The sequence below is a fragment of the Dromiciops gliroides genome, chromosome 2 (assembly GCF_019393635.1).
Source record: "Dromiciops gliroides isolate mDroGli1 chromosome 2, mDroGli1.pri, whole genome shotgun sequence".
NCBI classification, from domain to species: Eukaryota; Metazoa; Chordata; class Mammalia; order Microbiotheria; family Microbiotheriidae; genus Dromiciops; species Dromiciops gliroides.
In genome coordinates, this window is record NC_057862.1 from 144,933,955 (window position 1) to 144,958,714 (window position 24,760).

Consider the following 24,760-nt stretch of genomic DNA (forward strand, 5'->3'; position numbering starts at 1 on the left):
GCCACCCACAGGACAGGCGCGACCAGGCCTGGCCATTCCAGTGTGCTGGGAGCAAATCCAGGGTGGTGAGAAATCCACAAGCCATAGAGGCCTCAGTGTAGAAAGCCAGTGACACAACCCCTATACCCCAGCACAAAAAGTTTGAAACAGGGACCGTGGATGCCCCCAGAGCAGATCTCAACTTTTAAAAATAAATAAATAATAAGGTGCAATATGAGTAAGAAACAAAAAGGAGTTCTTACCACTGAGAGCTTCTGTGTCAACAGGGAAGAGGCAAACACAAACTCAGATGAGGACAATACTCTCTTTAAATTACCTACATGTGAAGCCTCAAGAGGGAAGATGAATTGGTCTCAAGAACAAACAGCCTTCTTAGAAGAGCTCAAAAAGGATTTTAAAAACCAACTGAGTGGGCAGCTTCATAGCACAGAGAATAGAGCAATGGCCCTGGAGTCAGGAGGACCTGAGTTCAAATCCGGCCTCAGACACTTAACACTTACTAGCTGTGTGACCCTGGGCAAGTCATTTACCTCAATTGCCTGACCCCCCACCCCCCAAAAAAAACCAAAAACCAAAAAATCAATTGAGAGAGGTAGAAGAAAAATGGGGAGAGAAATGAAAGCAATACAAGAAAATTATGAAAAAAGAATCAGCAACTTGGAAAAGGAAACACAAAAAATTGACTGAAGAAAATAATTCCTTAAAAAATTCATCTGGCCAAATGGAAAAAAAAAGTACATAATCTCACTGAAGAAAAAAATGCCTCAAAAATTAAAATTGGACAGTTGGAAGATAAGGATTCCAGGAGACACCAGGAATCAGTCAAACAGAATCAAAAGAATGAAAAAATAGAAGATAATGTGAAACACCTCATTGGAAAGACAACTGACCTGGAAAACAGATCCAGGAGAGATAATTTGAGAATTATTGAACTGCCTGAAAGCCATGATCAGAAAAAGAGTCTAGACACCATATTCCAGGAAATTATCAAGGAGAACTGCCCTGAAATTATAGAATCAGAGGATAAAATCATCATTGAAAGAATCCAGCGAACACCTCCTGAGAGACCCCAAAAGGAACACTTCAAGGAATATAGTAGCCAAACTCCAGAATTATCAGGTGAAGGAGAAAATACTCCAAGCAGCCAGAAATAAACCATTTAAATACCATGGAGCCACAGTCAGGATTGCTCAGGACCTGGCAGCTTCAACATTAAAAGATCACAGGGCAGGGGCAGCTGGTGGCGCAGTGGATAGAGCACCGGCCCTGAAGTCAGGAGTACCTAAGTTCAAATCCGGCCTCAGACGCTTACCACTTACTAGCTGTGTGACCCTGGGCAAGTCACTTAACCCCAGTTGCCTCACTAAAAAAAAAAAAAAAAAAGATCACAGGGCTTGGAATATGATATACAGGAAGGCAAAGGAGCTTGGATTACAACCCAGGATCAACTACCCAGCAAAACTGATCATTCTCTTTCAGTGGAATCCTACATGAAAGTAACAGGAAAAGGCTTATGGAGTTGGGGAAGAGATGGAAGAGGAACAGGGCAGTAAATGAATTTTACACTCATCAGAAAAGGCTCAAAGATCTTAAACTCATCAGAGCAGCCTCAAGGAGGGACTAATAGACACACCCAACTGGGTGGAGTAATCTATTTAATCTGGGCAGTAAATGAGCCTAACACTCATCAGAATTGGCTCAAAGACCTCAATCTCATTAGAATTGGCTCTAGGAGGGAATAATGTACACACTCAATTGGGTGGAGTAATCTCTCTAACCCTGCAGAAAAATAGGAGGGGGAGGGGATAAAGAAAGAGGGGGAAAAAGAAGGAAGGGCAGAGTGAGGGAGGGGACAGACAGAAGCAAATCCCTTTTGAAGAGTGATAGGATGAAAGAAGATGGATAATAGAATAAATATCATGGGGAAGGGAATAGGATGGAAGGGAAACAGTAAACAATAGTAATCATGAAAAAAGAGAAAAGGGGGGGAAATTGTACAAAAAATATTTATAGCAACTCTTGGTGGAGGCTAAGAATTGAGAATCAAGGGAATGTCCAACAATTCAGGAAAGATGGAAAAAGCTGTGTTATATGATTGTAGTGGAATGGTCTTGTGCTACAGGAAATGACAAACAGGATGATCCCCGAAAAACCTGGAAAGACTAATGAACATCGATATACGGTGAAGTGAGCAGAGCTAGGAAGACATTGTGCGTAGTGACAGCAGTATTGTTCAATGAGCAATTGTGAATGACTTAACTACCCTCAGCAGTGCAATGATCTAAGACAATCCCAAGGAAGTAATGAGGAAGCTTACTATGCACCTCTATAGAAAGAACTGATAAAAAGAACACTTGTGGATTGTACATACATGAACTGGTTGTGATCTTGTGGAGGGGGGAGGAAAGGGAGGGAGGGAGAAAAATTTGGAACTCTAAATCTTATGAAAATGAATGTTGAAAACTATCCTTACATGTAACTGGAAAATAAAATAAATGTTTGTTGCAAAAAAAAAAAAATTACATGTAATAAAGAGCCATGGAAAGGTAGACTGAAAATCAACTGGAAACTAAATAATTTCATTCTAAAGAATGAGTGGGTCAAACAACAAATCAGAGAAACAATCAATAACTTCATCTAAGAGAATGACAATAATGAGAAAACATACCAAAATCTATGGTATGCAGCCAAAGCAGTGCTAAGGGGAAATTTTATATCTCTAACTGCTTACATGAATAAAAAAGAGAAAGAGGAGATCAATGAATTGGGCATGCAACTTAAAAAGCTAGAAAAATTAAAAATTAAAAATCCCCAATTAAATCCCAAAAATTAAAGAAAAAATTAATACAATTGAAGGCAAGAAAGTTATAGAATTAATTTAAACTAAGATCTGGTTTTATGAAAAAAACAATAAAACAGATTTTTTGATTTAAAAAAGGAAGAATAGGGGCAGCTAGGTGGCGCAGTGGATAAAGCACCAGCCATGGATTCGGGAGTATCTGAATTCAAATCTGGCCTCAGACACTTGACACTTACTAGCCGTGTGACTCTGGGCAAGTCACTTAACCCCCAATGTGAAGAAGGAGAAGGAGAAGGAGGAGGAGGAGGAGGAGAAAACCAAATTACCGGTATCAAAAATTAAAGGGGTGATTTTACCACCAATGAAGTGGAAATTAAAGCAATAATTAGGAACTATTCTGCCCAACTATATGCCAATAAATTTGACAATCTAAATGAAATGGATAAATATTTACAAAAATACAAACTGCCCAGGTTAACTGAAGAGGAAATAAAATCCTTAAATAAGCTCATATTAGAAAAATAAATTGAACAAGCCATTAATGAACTCCCTAAGAAAAAATCTCCATGACCAGATGGGTTTACAAGTGAATTCTACCAAATATTTCAAGAACAATTAACTACAATATTATACAAATTATTTGGAAAAATAGGTGAAGAAGGAGTTCTACCAAATTCCTTATGACACAAATATGGTGTTGATATCAAAACCAGGCAGAGCCATAACAGAGAAAATTATAGACCAACTTCCCTAATGAATATTGATACAAAAATCTTAAATAAGATATTAGCAAGGAGATTACAGCAAATGATCACCAGAATAATACAATATGACTAGATGGGATTTATACCTGTGTAAAGAATTAATTGTTATTTGAAGTTTTTATGACCCCATCTTTTGGCTAGAATTTTAAAAAAAACCTTGGGCATCCGCACCGGCCTGAACCTCCACAAATCACGTCATCACCACTCGCCGATGCCTACATGGGCCTGGCAAAATTATAATGACTGGAAGCCCAGCGAGGGCAGTCATGTGACTGTCAGAGCAGCCAGCCAATTGGTTGGGGGCTGTGTGTGGTCAGCCTGGGGTCTGCTGGGAAGAAGGGAGGTTTTTTCCGCCATTCTAGCTTTGAAGCTGTAAGGCAACAGGACTCTGCTGTGTGTTCTCAGCTGATTCCTGGGCGGTGGTGTTGTTCAGGTTGTATAATTTCCCTTTCCCCATTTTATTTCTTTCCCTTAATCCTACTGATCCTGTTTGTGTTTTTTTAGGTTTATTCTTGTTAAATAAATCTTGCTCTATTTTGAGGGAGGCTGTTGGTTTCTTTCCTTGCCCCAATATTGCGGCGAGCCGCCTAGCTAACACTCCCCAATTAAAAATTGGTCCCTACACCAGGAATGCAGGGCTGGTTCAACATTAGGAAAACAATTAACATAATCAACTACATCAATAAGAAAACTAACCAAAATCATATGATTATTGCAATAGATGCAGAGAAAGCTTTTGACAAAATACAGCACCCATTCCTAATAAAAACACTAGAGAACATAGGAATAGGTAGAGCTTTCCTTAAAATAATAAGCAGTATCTACCTAAAACCATCAGCAAGAATTATATGTAACGGAGATAAGTTAGAGGCCTTCCCAATAAGATCAAGGATGAAAAAGGGATGTCCATTATCACCTCTATTATTTAATATTGTACTAGAAATGTTAGCTTTAGCAATCAGAGAAGAAAAAGGAATCAAAGAAATTAGAATAGGCAAGAAGGAAACAAAACTATCACTCTTTGCAGATGATATGATGGTATACTTAGAGAATCAACTCAAAAATTACTTGAAACAATTAACAACTTTAGCAAAGTAGCAGGATATAAAACAAATCCACATAAATCATCAGCATTTCTATACATGGCCAACAAAGTCCAGCAGCAAGATATGGAAAAAGAAATTTTATTTAAAGTAACAGTAGACAATATAAAATACTTGGGAGTCTACTTGCCAAGACAAACCCAGGAAGTCCAAGAACATAATTACAAAATACTTTTCACACAAATCCAATCAGATCTAAATAATTTGAAAAATAATAATTGCTCATAGATAGGTAGAGCTAATATAACAAAAATGACAGGGGGCAGCTAGATGGCGCAGTAGATAGAGCACCCGCCCTGGAGTCAGGAGTACCTGAGTTCAAACCAGCCTCAGACACTTAACACTTACTAGCTGTGTGACCCTGGGCAAGTCACTTAACCCCAATTGCTTCACTAAAAAAAAAAAAAAATGACAATTCTACCTAAATTAATTTACCTATTCAGTGCCATACCAGACTACCTAAAAATTATTTTAAAGAGCTAGAAAAAATAATAACAAAATTCATCTGGAAAAACAAAAAGTCAAGAATATCAAGGGAAATAATGAAAAAAAATGCACAGGAAGGTGGGTTAGCTGTACCAAATCTGAAGCCCTACTATAAAGCAGCAGTCATCAAAACTATTGGGTATTGGCTAAGAAATAGAGAGGAGGATCAATGGAATAAACTAGGCACAGGAGATACAGCAGTAAATTACTTCAGTAATGTACTGTTTGATAAACCCAAAGACTCCAACTTCTGGGATAGGAACTCAGTATTTGACAAAAACTGCTGGGAAAACTGGAAGACAGTATGGCAGAAATTAGGCATAGACCAACATCTTACACCTTATACTAAAATAAGGTCAAAATGGGTACATGATTTAGACATAAAAGGTGATACCATAGGTAAATTAGGAGAGGAAGGAATAGTTTACCTTTCAGATCTTTGGAAAGAAGAACAGTTTATGACCAAACAAGAGATAGAGAACATTATGAAATGCAAAATGGATGATGTTGATTACATTAAATTAAAAAGGGGTTGTACAAACAGAAGCAATGCAGCCAAAATTAGAAGGGAGACAGAAAACTGTGAAACAATTTTTATAGCCAGTACTTTTGATGAAGGCCTCATTTCTTTTTTTTTTGTTTGTTTGGTTTTGGTTTGGGGTTTTTGGTGAGGCAATTGGGGTTAAGTGACTTGCCCAGGGTCACACAGCTAGTAAGTGTTAAGTGTCTGAGGCAGGATTTGAACTCGGGTCCTCTTGAATCCAAGGCCAGTGCTCTATTCACTGCGCCACCTAGCTGCCCCTAAAGGCCTCATTTTTAAAGTATGTCGGGAACTAAATCAAATTTATAAGAATCCAAGTCATTTCCCAATTGAGAAATGGTCAAAGGATATGAACAGGCAGTTTTCTGATGAAGAAATCAAAGCTATCTATTGCCATATGAAAAAATGCTCTAAATCACTATTGATTAGAGAGATGCAAATTAAAACAACTCTGAGGTACCACATGACACCTATCAGATTGGCTAATATGACAAAAAAGGAAAATAATAAATGTTGGAGAAGCTGTGGGAAAATTGGAACACTAATGCATTGTTGGTGGAGCTGTGAACTGATCCAACCATTCCGGAGAGCAATTTGGAATTATGCCCAAAGGGCTATAAAGTTGTGCATATCCTTTGACCCAGCAATACCACTTTTGGGTCTTTTTCCCAAAGAGATCATAAAAAAGGGGAAAAGGACCCACATGTTCAAAAATATTTATAGCTGCTCTTTTTGTGGTGGCAAGGAATTGGAAATTGAGGGGTTGCCCATCCGTTGGGGAATGGCTGAACAAGTTGTGGTATATGAATGTAATGGAATTCTATTGTGCTGTAAGAAAGGATGAGCAGAGGATTTCAGAGAAACCTGGAAGGACTTGCATGAACTGATGATGAGTGAGATGAGCAGAACCAGAAGTACATTATACACAGTATCATCAACATTATGTGTTGATCAACTGTGATAGACTGGATTCTTCTCACCAATACAACGGTACAAGAAAGTTCCAGGGGACTCATAATGGAAAGGCTCTCCAAATCCAGAAAAAAAAAAAAGAACTGTGGAATGTAGATGCAGAATGAACCATACTATTTCTTTTGGTTTTGGTGCTGTTGTTTTTCTATTTTGAGGTTTTTCCTTATTGCTCTGATTCTTCTCTTATAACATGACTAATGCAGAAATATGTTTAATGTTATTGTACATATATAACCTATATCAGATTACTTAATGTCTTGGGGAAGAGGGGAGGGAGGGAGAAAAATTTGAAACTAGAAATCTTATAAAAACAAATGTTGAAAATTATCTCTACATGTAACTGGAAAATAATAAAAATACTTTTATAATTAAAAAAAGAAAAAGGCTTAAAAATTAATATAGAGTCAAGGGAATAAATAGTGCAGAGGTTCTTAAACTGGGCATTTGTGTATTTGTTTTTGTTTTTTAATATTTTGATGACTGTACTGTAACACTATTGCATTCTTTTGTAATCTTATATATTTTATTGGCATTATTCTAAAAAGATATCCATAGGCTTCACCAAACTACCAAGGGGTCTTTGACTTTAAAAAGTTTAAGAACCTTTGATCTATAATCCAAGGCCTTCAACAAAAGACATGTCTGAAATTCATTTACAATTTCAGATTATACAACAAAAAAGTACTTGTTATATAAATTATCACTTCTTTTTCCCCTAAAATTACATCTTTCAAACTCAAGACTATCTACATCTTAATTTTAGTACTCCAAACTCTGCTAATCCTATCGTCCCCTTAAGGACACCAAATTATATTCACTTTTATTCTGATGTCATTAAAGTATGCTAGCATTGAGATGTTATCCCCTGGTTTCAAATCCACATGTTTCTATATCCATTTTTTAATCTCTTTGTAAAATTACAGTGGGCAGCAATTTTTGCTTCCATATGAACTACTTATGAGTATTTTTAGATTACACTCTGATATCAGCTTGGACAAATAATAGAGTCACTCAGATCTAACTGAATCCAATCATAACTCCCATTCATAAGGTCATGTCCACTACTTTAAGGTGGCAAAGGAAATCAGAGGATGTCTACATGAATTACAAATGTTGAAAAACATGTTTCAAATTATTCAGTCTGGTTTAACAGGCATGTAGAAGTGGCTTCTCAAACATATTCTTATTAGCAACTTAATTTGGCACTTCAGCCAATAGTCACTTAAATTATACCAAAAATGACCAAATTGTATGTTTTCATATGACTCTCAGCTCCTATAACAGAAAAGTTAAAGGTAATAGGTCTTAAGTGGGAATTCATTGAAGGCCAACTATGTCAATATGACCACACTTTTTTTTCTTAGACAAAAGGTAGAATCAAGACTTAGAATCATCTCAGTATTTACCTTACCTAAAAACAAAAAGAACAAAAGAAATGTCTTTCACCTACCCATAATCTAGCAAACTGCTTATTTCCTCTATGACAAATAGAAATGTTATCAAACTAAATAATAAATGCAGCATTCATTTTAAAGGTTATTTTATTTGCAGTGTAGGAGGAGACACCAGTTCTCACACAAGTAAAAGGAAGGCATAGCCATAGATTAGATTAGCACATGGAACTGAAGTTCATTCTAAAATAAAAGTTAAATTAGGCTTAACTTGGTCAAGTCTTAATACCAGTAAAATTCAAAGACATCTAAATAATAGAATACAAAAAGTCAAATACTTCACAAAATAACAAAATGAGACCTGACCAAATTAGGCATTTTAAAATTAAACAAATACCTAAAAATATTAAGAGAATGTTTTCCGTTATCTATTTCAGACTAAATCAAGTAAATGACTCTTTTTTAAAAGTGCATATAAAAGGTAATTCAGATCATTAAACGGTGATACCTGGCACCCTAAATCTTAATTCAAAATTATAAAGAAAGATGCTTGTCCAGATTCAGTCAATCAAAAAACATTTATTAAACACATACTATGGCCCAGGCACCATGAAAGCCTCACTGGAATACAAATATAGTAAATCAAACAACACCAATTCACAAGAAAGCTTGCAAAGTGTTATTATAATATGAGGGAAAGGGGCAGCTAGGTGGCGCAGTGGATAGAGCACTGGCCCTGGAGTCAAGAGTACCTGAGTTCAAATCTGGCCTCAGACACTTAACACTTACTAGCTGTGTGATCCTGGGCAAGTCACTTAACCCCAATTGCCTCACTAAAAAAAAAAAAAAAAAAAAAAAAGAATATGAGGAAAAGCACCAGAATAGGGGTCAGATCTGATGTCTAGTCCTAATTCTGGACATTAACTACTTGTGTCACATATGCTAAATCAACTTGACCTCTCTGAGCCTCAGTCTTCTCATCTTTAAAATTATGGAATTAGGTTACATAGTTATATTCAGGTGGTCCCTAGGAAAATATTGATTGATGCATCATGTCCAAGTATTTTATAGCTTTTGTATTTATTTTGAATGGATTTTTTTTTCTTTTTAGCTCTTCCTGCTGAATTTTGTTATATATAGGAATGCTTTTAATTTAAATCTGGCAACTTTGATTAAGTTATTTCAAATAATTATAATTTATTCTTTAGGGTTTTATAAATATATAATAATAAGTTATCATCTGCAAAAAGTGATGATTTTGTTTTCACTCTTCCTATACTTACTCCCCCAGTTTCTTTTTCTTGGCTTATCTCTATAACCAGCATTTCTAATACCGTGTTAAACAATAGTTGTGATAACAAACATCTTTGCTTTATGTTAGCTGCTCCTAATTCCTGCATGAAAAATTCCATTCAAAATCACTAAAGAAGCTATAAAACATTTGGAAGTTTATCTGCCAAGATTGAACACTCTGCATAAATAAAAACAATTTGAGAAATATTAATTGCTCATGGCTAGGTTGAGCAAACATAATTTAGATAATATTAACCTAACTTATTCAGTGCTGTACCAATCTAAATCCCAAAAGAGTATCTGATAGATTATGGGGAAAAAAATTTTAAATTCATATAGAGAAACAAAATATCAAGAATATCAAAGTAATAATGATAAAAGTGGCAAGGAAAGGGATTGATCAGTGCCACATCTCAAACTGAGCTCCAAAGCCATAATCATTACAAAAAACCAGAACTGAGCAGGGAGGAAATTGATTGGTGGAATAAATTAGGTATGTAACATGTGGAAGCAAATAAAATGGTAACAGTGTTTGATAAAACTTAAAGATCTCAATTACTTGTGGATGGACTAACCATTTGATAAAAACTGAACACTAGTAATTGGAGAAATGAAAATTAAAGCAACTTTGAAATACCACCTCACTCCTATATCATATAGCAAAGATGAAAAAAAGAGGATAATAACAAACTTTAGAGGAGCTGTGAAAAATACACTGGTGTATTGAAGATGGAACAATGAACTAGTTGGTCCAGCCATTATGGAAAGCAATTTGGATCTATCCTCAGAAAGTTACCAAAACTGTTCAGACTTTTTGACAAGGCTATACCAGCACCATACCTATAACCTAAAGAAATCAGAAAAAGAGGAAAAGGACATACATACACACACACACACACACACACACACACACACACACACACACACACATATATACACAGAAAAACACTTACAACTGGAAACTAAGGAGATGTCTTCCTATAGAGGAAGAGTTAATCACTCTCTTCTTATATCTTTAGTCTGACTTATCATTCAACCAAAACTGCTCTCTCCAAAGTTACAAAGTTCTCTTAATAATAAAATCTACTGGCCTTCTTTAAATCCTCTTCCTTTTTGATGTCCTTGATCTTTTACACTACTGATCAATATCTTTTCCTTGGTATTCTTTTCTCCAAGTTTTTGGGACATTATTCTTTCACGGGTTCTACTACTGTTCCTTCCAACTCTCCTTTGTAGGATCTTCATCCAAGTCATATTTTCTAAATGTAGGCAAACCACAGGACTCAGTATTGGGCCCAGCTCTCTTCTTCCTCTATACTATTTCACTTAGTAATCTCAACAATTCCCATGGGTTGAATTATCATCTCTATGCTGATGACATCAAATCTACTTATCTCACTATAACCTCTCTGCTAGCCTCCAGTCTCATATCTCCAACTGACAACTGGACATCACAATAAGGATGTCCTGTAGACATCTTAAACTCAACATACCAAAACTGAACTCATTATCTTTCCCCCAAAACCCTCCTCCTTTCTAAACTTCCCTATGCTGTCAAGGGTACCACCAACCTCCCAATCCCCTGAATCCCTAACCTACATATCATCTTCAACTCCTCATTCTCTCACACTCCTCATATCCAATTTGTTGCCAAAACCCATTGATTTTACCTTTATAACATTCTTCAGATACACTCCCTTCTCTCCTCTCACACTGTCACCACTTTGGTAGAGGCCCTCATGGATCACGATAACAGCCTGCTGGTTGGCTGATCAGCATGCCACAAGTCTCTCCCCATTCCAAGTCCATCCTCCACTCAACTGTAAAAGTGATTTTCCTTTAGAAAGGAGGAGAGCTGGAGGGCAGCTAGGTGGTACAGTGGATAAAGCACTGGCCCTGGATTCAGGAGGACCTGAGTTCAAATCTTGCCTCAGACACTTGACACTTACTAGCTGTGTGACCCTGGGCAAGTCACTCAACCCCAATTGCCCCACCAAAAAAAAAAGGAGAAGAGCCACAAAACTCAATATACCCTTTGATCCAGTAATACCATTGCTAGATTTATATCCCAAAGATATTCCCAAAAAAGAGAAAAAGACTTATTTGTACAAAAATATTTATCACAGCTCTTTTTGTGGTGACTAAGAACTGAAAATCAAAGGAATACCCATTGATTGGGAGATGGCTAAACAAGCTGTGGTATATGATCATGATGGAATATTATTGTGTTATAAAAAATGACAACAAGGATGATTTTGAAAAGGCCTGGAAAGACTTGTATGAACTAATGTATAGTGAACCAGTATATCTGTATAGTGAAGAGAACCAAGAGAACATTTTGCATAGTGACAGCAATATTGTTTGATGAAGAAGACAACTCCAAAGGACTAATGATGAAGCATACTATCCAGAAAGAAGTGATATTGACTGAACACAGAATTAAAGCATACTATTTTTCACTTTCTTTCATTTTTTATCCAAGTTTTTTATACAAAATTACTAATACGGCAATGTTTCACATAATTGCATATGTATAACCTATATCTGATTGCTTCCTGCCTCAGGGAGGTGGGAGGGGAAGGAAGGGAGGAGACATAGAATTTGGAACTCAAAACTTTAAATAAAAATGCTTATTATTTTTTTTTAAAGTTGGTATGGCAAGCAAATGGAAATTAGAGTCAACCTGCTTTCCAAAATGCTTGAATCATAAATCTTAACATAATTGTTGTAAAAAAATACAAGAATACAAAATAAAACTTCAGCTAAATGGACGGATGGTTCAAATTAACCCTGGAGAGACAAATAAAGAAGTTAATGGAATTGACTTTACTGTCTATCTAAAGGCAATTAGAAACAACATTTCTCTTACTATTAGTGATTTGGAGAATTCTTTCATATGGTTTTAACAGTATGAAATTCTTCATTTGAGAACTGCATATTCATAGCCTTTGACCACTTATTTTCAACATGAAATGTCTTTAAAAATAGAAGACTAACAAAACGTAAACTATACATCCAAGCCAACACAACTAAACCCAAATTACAACATCTTTGTTTTCTGACATTTCCTCTGAGCTATGTATTACTCTTGAACACAACTATATCCTGGACACACCTCAAATTGCTAAAGGCGGTACAGTTTCTCTCCTGGCACTAGCTGAAGAAATCCTGATAAACCTTCAAACTTGCGTGGGCAGCAACATGTTCACCACCAGCCACTTTTCTAAAACCTTTAAAACAAGTAATGTCAAGCAAGCTGTCAGGAAATCTGGTAGTGTAATTAAAAAAAAAAAACAAACCTTAATACTTTTATAAGGGCTATCTTAGCTTTGTAGTGTTAAACTTACACAAAATTTTCCAACTCTGAATACATCAAAGGGAAAGCAGGGCTAAGTTGCAATATCAAAGTTCGATTGCTCTAAAATATCTGCAATAGAAAAAATGAGGATGGGGAAAGATAAAAACTCAAATTCATAGAGCACTTTCATTCAAATCATTCTGACTTCAGTCAGGAATTTACTTATGTACATAAGTTTAGGGTGAAAATTTCTACAACTATTGGTGTTCCTCTTCTAAAAAATTACTTCTGTCTTCAAACAATAAGATTATGTCCACACTAGTACCTCCTGACTTCATTTACTCCATACACTAAGCTCATTTTTTTCATCTTTCCAATATTTGGTACTTTTATATAGCTCCAAAGTTGGTTACATAAGAGTATCACTTTGCATTTACACAGCACTTAATTTTACTATATGATTTTATATATGTCCATCTCACTTGATTCACTTAATTGACAAGCATTATCATTCCCAGGTACTGTATTAGGTACTAGAAATACAAAAAATTGAAGGAACTCACATTTTATAGAGGAGACAGAATATACACACACATAAGAATGCACACACATAAACATGTGCAAAGTATAAACAAGATAAATACAAGGTAATTTGGAAAGGGGAGGCAGTAGCAGCTGGGTTATCAGAAAAGGATTCCTTATAGGAATTAGTACCTGACATGAGCTTTGAAGGAAACTAGAGATTCCAAAAGACAATAGTGGGAAGGGAGTATGTTCTAGGCATGAGAGACAGGGTGTGGAAAATCATGGATAGTAGAGATGGAGTATTGTATATGAGGAACAGCAAAAATGCCAATTTGGCTGGATCAAAAAATTTGTGAAGGGGAGTAATTTACAGTAATGACAGAAAGGTAGATTGGTGCTAGGTTATGAATGACCTAAAATTCCAAACAGAAAAGCTTGTACTGGATTCCAGAATGGCAGGAGAAGGAAGCCACTAGAGTTTATGGAATGGTGTTGACTTGGTCAGAACCATGATTGAGAATTAATACCTTGGCAGCTATGTGGAAGATAGTTTGTAGAGAGGAGAGACTTGAGGAAAGGTTAATTAGAAGGCTACTGCAATAAGAGTCCAGCAGATGAGAAGAACACTGGTGATGAGAATAAGATAGATATGGGAGATAAAGATTTCACAACTGCTTCAGAAGGTTCTATAGCCCCTGCCTTCTTAGCAGGCAAAGCTATTGAAGATCCTTAAAAATAAGGCTCTAGATACCACATGGTTCTAGAATATCAAATGGTTTGAGATCAGAACTGGAAATGGTTTTATAAAGAAAAATAATATTAAAGAAGATGCATTATCATCTGCTTTGCCACTGCACCCTAAAGATCATGGGACATTTCCATCTCACATGCAGTAAAACTCTGCGTGTGTGTGTGTGTGTGTGTGTGTGTGTGTGTGTGTGTGTGTGTGTGTACACCACTATGGTAATCACTAGGTTTACAAATACGAAGGAACTTACATTTTAACAGAAGAAAACAATACACAAAAGGAACTGGGAGAGGGGAGGGGCCTCAGAGGGGAGATAAGGAGCAAGAAGCAAAGGGTACAAGGCCATTCTGCTGGTGAGGAAGAAGAAAAGTCTGGAAAAGTCATTGAGAGTGAAGTAAGAATGTATAGAGTGCCTCAAGAAATAGTGGCCCATAGTTAGAGCTCACCAATCAGGAGAACCAGCCCCAAGGCAGAAGTATCTGGACGGAAGGAATACTGGAGGAGAACTCAAGAAAGCTGAGAGTTCCTTGTGAGCAGAGACTGCCTAGCTTTTCCACTTGTAACCCCAAGCTCTTAGTACAGTGCTTTGGACATAGCACTTAATATATTTTAGTTCATTCATTTGAACTGGGGCTTACAACTTCAAGAGACAGATAAGTCAGATATTATTCCAGTCCTGTACACAAGGAAACAAACTCAGAGAGGTTTAAACAAGACACTTATTTCCTCATTTACAAAACAAGAGATTGGGTAAAATAATCTGTAGGTGCCTTTCAAATCTGATTTTCTGACTTGTCCAAGGACACACAACTAGATTAAAGTAAATACCTTTCTCACTATTACTGTTTATGCTTTTCTTGTCTTCCAAGATGGCTTTAATGTCCTTGGGGGCTAAAAGTACATTTCCTAATCCCTTTTTAACTTCACTCCTCACTAAATACACAACAGGTGTTCTATGATTGCCAGCTAACTACAAGTTCCTATTAAGCCACTAAAATACTACAGATTCATGTGTTTATTGCTAATCTTTGGAAGAAAATGTCAATTTAGTTATAGAAAGTTTTCAAACATCCATTTCCTTCATTTCTTAGACAGCTGAAAGTCCTACTAGAACTAAGCTAAGAATGTTGTGAAATATTGCTAAACTGTGAGCTCCTTGAGGTCAGGGAGTCTTTTGCCTATCTCTGTATCCCCAGCACTTAGTAGACGGCCTGGCTCGTAGTATGTACTTAATGAATGCTTACTACCTTATTGAAATAATGAATATCATGATTATACAGAATCAAGCAGACATATGAATGCCAACTGAAGTAAGCAGAATCAGGAAAACAATATACACAATGACTATAATAATATACATGGAAAGAGCAGCAAAACAATACTACAAATTGAAGTTATGATCAAGTTTGGCACCCAGCAAAGAAAAGGAAAATGCAATGCCTTCTTTTGCTAAGGTAGGAAACCATGTGTATGGAATATTACATATGTGTATGGAAATACTACATATTATATTGGACTTAGTTGATGTATTGGTTCATTTAGTTAAAACTTTTTTTCTCTTTTTAAAATTATTTATTATAGGGCAGCTAGGTGGCACAGTGGATAAATCACTGGCCCTGGAATCAGGAGTACCTGAGTTCAAATGCGGCCTAAGACACTTGACATTTACTAGCTGTGTGACCTTGAGCAAGTCACTTAACCCTCAGTGCCTCACCCAAAAATAAATAAATAAATAAATAAAATTATTTATTATAAAGAGTGGCTCTGTGGGAAAGGGAGAGTGGAAAGATCTACTGGGAAATGTAATTATATAAAAGCAAAAGATATCAATAACACTTTTAACATGGTAATAGTTAAGAAACAGAAACAGCATTATTATTTCAAATTAAAGATGGCTATATTATGTAAAAAGAAAAAACGTTCAATATACCTTAGATGGAAAAAAGAGACATTCTGTTAGTCAATAAGCATTTATTAAGAGTTCACACACACACAAAATTCACAATGTATATTGTACTAGAAATGTTAGCTTTAGCAACCAAAGAAGAAAAAGGAATTAAAGGAATTAGAATAGGCAAGGAGGAAACAAAACTATCACTCTTTGCAGATGATATGATGGTATACTTAGAGAATCCTAGAGAATCAACTCAAAAATTACTTGAAACAATTAACAGCTTTAACAAAGTAGCAGGATATAAAATAAATCCACATAAATCATCAGCATTTCTATACATGACCAACAAAGTCCAGCAGCAAGAGATAGAAAGAGAAATTTCATTTAAAGTAACGGTAGACAATACAAAATACTTGGGAGTCTACTTGCCAAGACAAACCCAGGAACTCTATGAACACAATTACCAAACACTTTTCACACAAATCAAATCAGATGTAAATAATTGAAAAGATCATTTGCTCATGGATAGGCAGAGCTAATATAGTAAAAATGACAATTCTACATAAATTAATTTACTTATTCAGTGCCATACCAATCAGACTACCTAAAAATTATTTTATAGAGCTAGAAAAAATAATAACAAAATTCATCTGGAAAAACAAAAAGTCAAGAATATAAAGGGAAATAATGAAAAAAAAATGCACAGGAAGGTAGGTTAGCTGTACCAAATCTGGAGCTTTACTATAAAGCAGCAGTCATCAAAACTATCTGGTACTGGCTAAGAAATAGAGTGGAAGATCAATGGAATAGGCTAGGCACAAGAGATACAGCAGTAAATAACATGAGTAATGTAGTGTTTGATAAACCCAAAGACTCCAGCTTCTGGGATAGGAACTCAGTATTTGACAAAAACTGCTGGGAAAACTGGAAGACAGTATGGCAGAAATTAGGCATGGACCAGCATCTTACACCTTATACTAAAATAAGGTCAAAATGGGTACATGATTTAGACATAAAGGGAGATACCATAGGTAAATTAGAAGAGGAAGGAAAAGTTTACCTTTCAGATCTTTGGAAAGAAGAACAGTTTATGACCAAACAAGAGATAGAGAATATTATGAAATGCAAAATGGATGATGTTGATTATATTAAATTAAAAAGGGGTTGTACAAACAGAAGCAATGCAGCCAAAATTAGAAGGGAGACAGAAAACTGGGAAATAATTTTTCTAGCCAGTACTTTTGATGAAGGCCTCATTTCTAAAGTACGTCAGGAACTAAATCAAATTTATAAGAATCCAAGTCATTTCCCAATTGAGAAATGGTCAAAGGATATGAACAGGCAGTTTTCTGATGAAGAAATCAAAGCTATCTATTGCCATATGAAAAAATGCTCTAAATCACTATTGATTAGAGAGATGCAAATTAAAACAACTCTGAGGTACCACATGACACCTATCAGATTGGCTAATATGACAAAAAAGGAAAATAATAAATGTTGGAGAAGCTGTGGGAAAATTGGAACACTAATGCATTGTTGGTGGAGCTGTGAACTGATCCAACCATTCCGGAGAGCAATTTGGAATTATGCCCAAAGGGCTATAAAGTTGTGCATATCCTTTGACCCAGCAATACCACTTTTGGGTCTTTTTCCCAAAGAGATCATAAAAAAGGGGAAAAGGACCCACATGTTCAAAAATATTTATAGCTGCTCTTTTTGTGGTGGCAAGGAATTGGAAATTGAGGGGTTGCCCATCCGTTGGGGAATGGCTGAACAAGTTGTGGTATATGAATGTAATGGAATTCTATTGTGCTGTAAGAAAGGATGAGCAGAGGATTTCAGAGAAACCTGGAAGGACTTGCATGAACTGATGATGAGTGAGATGAGCAGAACCAGAAGTACATTATACACAGTATCATCAACATTATGTGTTGATCAACTGTGATAGACTGGATTCTTCTCACCAATACAACAGTACAAGAAAGTTCCAGGGGACTCATAATGGAAAGGCTCTCCAAATCCAGAAAAAAAAAAAAAGAACTGTGGAATGTAGATGCAGAATGAACCATACTATTTCTTTTGGTTTTGGTGCTGTTGTTTTTCTATTTTGAGGTTTTTCCTTATTGCTCTGATTCTTCTCTTATAGCATGACTGATACAGAAATATGTTTAATGTTGTTATGTATATGCCTGCTGTCTAGGGGATGGGGGAGGGAGGGGAAGGAGGGAGAAAAATTTGAAATTGGAAATCTTATATAAACAAATGCTGAAAACTATCTCTACATGTAACTGGAAAATAATAAAATACTTTTATTTTTAAAAAACAAGAGAGAGTTCACAATGTGCTAGGCACTGTGCTAAGTACTTTACAAATACTACCTCATTTGACCAAAGAACAAAAAAAGGCAAAAACCTAGTCACCCTCAATGAGCTCACATTCTGGTGGTGTAGACAACATGCAAATAACTTCGTATATATGTCATATATACAGTGTAAATGGAAATAGAAATCTCAAGGGACACAGTAAGGGAGTAGGCAGAAGGGCCTCCTGCAGAAAGTGGGATGGGAGCTGTGATTTGGAGGAAGAAGCAAGTAGGCCAGGAGTAGGAGGTAAAGTAGGAGAGCATTCTAGGCATGGAAGGCACAATCAGACAACTGAGCTAACTTATAAGAAGATCTGAAATGTTAATGAAGGCTCAGGTCGGGAAGGGCTTTGAATGGCAAAGACTGTATAGATGATTCTCTGTGTAACTGGGATACACTGATATTTACTGATTAGGGAAATGACATGATCAGACCTGTACTTTAGGAATGTCACTGAGAGGAAGATGGACTGAAGCAAGGAGAAACTTGAGGTAGAATTGTCCATGAGCAGGCTCCTGCAATAGTCCAAGCAAGAGGTAAGGTGATAAGGGACAGTATTGGGAGGAAGGATATCTGAGCGGAAAGAAGAGGATATATAAGTGATATTGAGTAACAGTTAAAACAAGATTTGACATGAGGTTAAGCACAAAAAGTTGAGAATGACCCAATCAATAAACATTTATTAAGCACCTGTTATGTGTTAGGCACTGTGTTAAGTACGGGGGATACAGAAAAAAGTCAGACAATTCTTGTCTTCAAAAAGCTCACAATGTATTAAAGACAACAAGCAAATACACACATACACACATACACAAGCTATATGCAGGATAAGTGATAAAATAAGTAATAAAATATGGGAGGCACTAGAACTAAGAGATATTGGAAAAGACTTCCTGTAAAAGATGGGATTTTAGTTGGATTTAAAGGAAGACAGGGAAGGCAGTAAATGGAGATGAGGAAAAACAATCCAGGCCTGGGAGACAGCCAGAGAAAATGCCTGGAGCCAAAAGATGGAGTGTCTTATTCATGGAACAAGTAGGAGACGGATGTGGCTAGTTCAAAGAGTATGTGGCAGGGAGTAAGTGTAAGACTAAAAGGTTAAGAAGGGGCAAGGTTATGAAGGTCTTGAAATGTCAAACAGAAGACTTTGTTTTTGATCCTAGAGGCAACAGAGAGCCACTGGATTTAAATTTGGGTATGAGGGTGATATGGTTGGATCAGTACTTTAGAGAAAAATCACTCTAATGGCTGAATAGAGGATGGGCCAGTTTTGAGGAGAGACTCAAGACAGGCAGACCCAACAGCAGGCTACTGCAACATAGAAAATGATACCCTCAACAGTAACAGCAAAGCTGAGAAGAGTGGGAAGTTTTGAGGGGAAAAGATAACTTCAATTTTGGACATTTTGAGATACCTATAGGACATCCAATTCAAAATGTCCAAGAGGCAGTTGGTTAAAATAAACTCAGAATACCTCAGATCTAAGTTAATAAAATAATTATTTTTTAAATAAATATATATTGCATGTACATATACATATAGTAAATTGGATGATCAGATTTCTCTTTCAAAATAACATTTTTACTTTATTTACTGTGATGGCTAATTTAAGACAGTGAAGATATTTCTCTACCTCTCCTCCTCACAAAGTGTACCTGACAAAACAACAAACCCACAAATTTCTCTTTTGAGCTATATGAAGAATCAAACAAAAGTTTTTTAATGTGCTATAACAGTTAAAGATATAATGCCAGTTTTGAACAAAAATTTTTATTCCTCTAATTTTTTTATATCAAAAGGCAAAAACAAAACAAAAAACAGGCTTTGTTTCTCTTTTCCCATTGAGTAGTTTTATCTAGTAACCTGTAACACTGCTTTATTATTCTAAGAGTTAAATCTTTAAAAATCCAAAACATATGATTTCATTAATGTCATGGAACAAACTGCTTGATTGTTTCATCCATATTAAAAACTTAAAATAGGGCTTTGGAACAAAACTGTATTCAGAGTAAGAAAAAGGAAATGATCTTGGAAAATACGAGTTTTAATATAGATGGGGAGAAAGTTGCATGAAACATCTTTTCCTCCAATTCACAGTCATTATGAGACAGTTAGCTATAGTGAAAAGAGCACTGGATTAGGAGAAACCTAAATGCACTCCTGTTACTTATATACTCTTCCACCACAAATTATTTCTTTTGGACTATCAATCATATGTACCTTGAAGGGTTCTTGGGAGGAACAAATATAAAGAGCTTTGAACCTTTAAAAGGCTGTAAAAAATGTCAGCTCTATGACATGTAGCCTACACAAAGTAGCTAAAAAATATGACTTTTTTTTTGTTTTAGGCATAAACTAAATTACAGGACAATCAATATACTTCCCAATTTCATAGTGAAAAATATTTTTATTTCAAAACATCCAGCTTTCAAATGGCTCTTACCAGCAAGAGGAATAGGAGGGTAATAATAAATAATTGGTAAATGCAGTGGTTGTCACTTGACAAAGTCCCTGAACCACACACCAAGGCAATCAAATCCCTCCATTTTACCCCCCAATTCCCTGCTCTCCTAAAGCCTATTATACAGAACCATTACCTTTTTCCCCTGGCTACACCTCTAACTTCCACCACCATCTCTACCCAAATCATCCCTAAATACCCTTCTAATAACAGCCTCTTCTTTGTGTTCCTTTTGTGCCCTTTGGAATCTCACATCTCACTATTCAATTATTAACAAATTTCCTTTCATTCTCAGGTTCTTGATCTTAGACTACTTCTACCTCCTAGCTATAAGCAAATCAGCTTTTCCCCTAAAAATACCAATCATCCCTTACCATCTCTCTTCTCCTAGCCCCAAACTCCTGGCTCCTCAATGAAATTTGCAGACCTACTATATACTCTGTGACAATCAACTCAACAACCTCTTCACCTTAGAAGTTCATTCATACCATCTGATTATACCAACCTCTCAAGATCCTTATCAACTCCAGGACCTTCCTCTACCACCTTCCTTAATAACTTTGATATATAGATGTTTTCTCCTTACCCCCATTTCCTACCATCAACTTCAGCAACTTCCAGAGTCACAATGAGTTTCTAAAGGACAATGGATTCTGTCTCTTACCTCCTCAATTCCTAAGACCTCCATCTCCAACAACTTTATTTATAGTGTTTATGAATTACCAAGAGCTTCCCTCACAGAAGCTCTGTGAGGTAGGTATTACAAGTATGATAGTATAGTAGATTCTGAATTTGGAGTCAGAGATGATTTGGGTTCAAAACTTATCTCTGCAATTTATTACCTGTCTGACAAGTCCCATAACCTCTGCTGGACACAATTTCCTTACCTGTAAAATGAGGAGGTTATACAAGATGGCTTCATAAGGTCTCTAAATGTGTGATCCTATGATACTCATTTTACAAATAAGTAAATGAATCTCAGATAGGTTAAATGATTTGCCAGATATCAAGTCATACTACTAATGAAACTGCAATTCAAACCTAAGTCTCTCCTGATTTCAAGTGTTTCTCTCAAATCTTCTCTGCTTCCAAGATCCTTACCTCAAATTCCCTTCAGACCACTGCTGTCATTTCACTTCTATCAAAGCCTCACTTTTGCTGCACCTACTCTTCATCCTCACCCTGTCACATGATACAGCTTTTCTTCCCATTCTATCACTGACATTCTTGCTTCATTTCCAGCCCTCCATAATCTTGAACCTTCAATTTTTTTTTAATTTCAACAATGCATCCTTTTCTCCTTCAATTCATCCCTGAACCTTGTTCTGTCCTTGCTCCTGCCCTTCTAATTTCCAACCCTGGATAATCTCTACCATCCAACTACTCCTGAGTTGTTGACTATTGCTGAAGGATGTCAAAGTCTTGCTGATCAGGGTCATTACAAATTCACTCTCTTTGAATCAGGCCCTCTAACTATAAACCCTGTGCTCTTTCCACTTCTCCCTCCTCTCAAATGACAGTATCAGAGTGGGAAGGAAACTCAGAAACCATTAGACTTGACCTGTACCCAAACAAGGATCACGTCTACATTTTGCCTGCTTACAAGTCGTCATGTAGCCTTAATTTAAAGATTTCTTTCTATCCAGGGAGAACCCATTCCATCCTTCACACTACTTACTATCAATCTTGCTAAAAAAAGCAGTGGGTTTTTTAGACCATTAGCAACTTCCCCTTTCCTATAAAATAGAAACTCATGGTGACATTCAAGGGCCTCTATAATCTGCCTTTAACTCCCCTATAGACTTTATTTCCATACAGCTTCCTTTCATACTCAGATCTCTGAAATTCTCTCCATTTCTCAGCCTTCTGAAATCCTTTTCTTACTTCCAGACCCTATACTACCTTTTCCAGGGAAACTTCCTTTCACTATCTTACTTTCCTTTGTTTAACCTTTCCTTCCAGACTTCTTTGAAAGAAGAAACTGTGTTAGAATACCTGAACAGCACATTCACATAGTTAACTAGCTAATAAGACCTGCCAATACCAATACTGTCACTGTCACCCCAAAACTATAAATGCACCATAAAAAAAGTTTTTGTGAACCTAGTCACTGGACATTTCCCTTTTTTTCCTAATTCCTCCCTCCAAAATGCATTTGTCCTTGTGATAATTTTCATAGAAATACTTGCCTGGCTGTTTAGGTATTCTATTCATCTGAATCAGTGTCAACTGATTTCTAAAGGTGTGTGTCCTGAGGGCAAGTTAGAAATAAAACTTCCCAGCTAGTAGGGGAGCTTCTGAAGGCTGAATGCCCTACCACATGCATCTGATCCAAAAAATTTTAGAGCAGTTTTTGGTTTTAAGCTTTTAAAACTTTAAAATGCACTAACTTTGGGGATGTCTTTTCTACTGGATCTCTAGTTTAAAAACTATCTAGCTTAAAAGCAAAAGTAGCATGCTTAGCACAATAAACCAGTTAACTGTTCATGGATGATGACTGGTTGCTACTTCTCCATTCAATAATCATTTCCTCCCTCACAAAACGAATAAAGAAACTTAAACACAATTCAGAAGCTTAGGGTTTTAAGTGTTTAATAAGTGCATGGTGCGCCCCACGCACACACTTTTTTTAAATTCTCGATTTTCTTGCTCTGAATGTCTCCATCCTGTCAGTTTCTTGATTACCTCAATATAGAATAAGGGAAGATGGACGGTAGAGATTGGTACATAGTAATACTTAAAGCTGTTATAGAGTAACGAAGACTTTTTTTAATACAAAGATGCTGACCTGAGGAATATATTTATTGTATATTTATTATATATTTATTGTCCCTCCCCCCCAATCAGCTGGTCCTCTGCGCAATTCCCTTTTCTCAGATGCTACTTTCCACAAGCACTTTGTCATGCCACGCAGGAGAAATATAGACTTTTTCAAAAGCAAAAGGTTAAAGATTGGGGGATTACCCCCACCCGACCCCACCCCCGCCTCCAGGGCAGGAGTTCTCTAAGTAACTGGGAGGCTGTATCTCTAACCAGGTACCCGGAGCCCTCCGATCAGGGCTCTCGCCCTTCTCGACTCCCGCCAGAGGAGGGATGCACGCCCAGGAGAGAGAGAAGGCCTCCCCGGCCCACCAGTCCAGGAAGAGGGGCAGCGGGGAGGGGAGCCTCTAGCCCGCCCCCGGGGGCGGAGTTTCCCGGCTGTGAAAGTAGAGAAGGGGAGGGGGAGGGGGAGAGGGGAGTCTGGGGAAGGGCCGCCCCCGATTGGAGGACGGCGCCCCCCGGGGGTCGCTTACCGCCCCATATGCCCAGCTTCAACTGGGACTTGTCCAGGTTCTCCACATAGTCCCCCAGGAAGCGATTGAGGAGATCCGCGACCACCGACTCCAACACCATGGCTTGATTGGGGGTGTGGGGGGAGGGTCGGGGGAAGGAAGAGGGAGGTGGGGGAGGAGAGGAATGGGTCTGAGCCCCGAAGCCGAGCGCGGATTTCCTGAGGCGACTGCAGCTGGCACCACACCGAGAGAAGGATGAAGGAGGAAGGCGGTGTCTCCCGGCGGCGAAGTGAAGATCGTCCCCTACCCCCGCCTCTCCCCACCCTCGGAGCTCCCGCGCGCGTGATCGGAACGTGCGCGCACGCGCCCTGCTCCGCCGCCTCGCGCTCGCGCTCGCGCTCGCTCCTCTGGACGCGCGGTTGCACTGTCTGGCTGCTCCCTGGGGGAAGCGTCCCCGAGCAGTTCTGTACAGGAGGAAAGAAAGCTCTTCTTAAAAATGGGTGAAGGGTGACGGAGCCTCCGGACAGCGCCCTCTTTTCCCTAAACAACGCGAGCTCTGTTGTCCAGATGCTTTTTTTTTTAACCCTAACCAGGGAGTTTGTCCAGTCTCTTTCATTTCAAGAGGACCCCAGCCCCAGGCGGTCTTGCTGAAGCTGTCACTCTTCTATTATCAGAGAGGGAGCAGAAACTAACCAGGAAATATTCAGAAAAAAACAAAAACACACACAAAAAATGAAACCCATTGCTAAATAGCCAGAGAGCGCCTGCCTCCAAGACGACTCCACTCATGGAAACTCACCCAAGGACCGGCTTTTACTTTAGTCCTTGCTCCGACCACCCTTTTAAATA

The 24,760-nt window shown here is 37.4% G+C and overlaps 1 protein-coding gene across 1 annotated transcript in view; it reads right to left on the reverse strand.

The window, feature by feature from the left end:
- The window catches only part of VPS13C (vacuolar protein sorting 13 homolog C), a 206,614-nt gene extending 182,396 nt beyond the window's left edge, over positions 1-24,218 (reverse strand). Inside the window, exon 1 of the mRNA XM_043981954.1 lies at positions 23,933-24,218. Within this exon, the coding sequence (XP_043837889.1) occupies positions 23,933-24,032 (100 nt within the window). The 5' untranslated portion in view covers positions 24,033-24,218. The remainder of the gene's footprint in view (positions 1-23,932) is intronic.
- Positions 24,219-24,760: the final 542 nt, after the last annotated feature.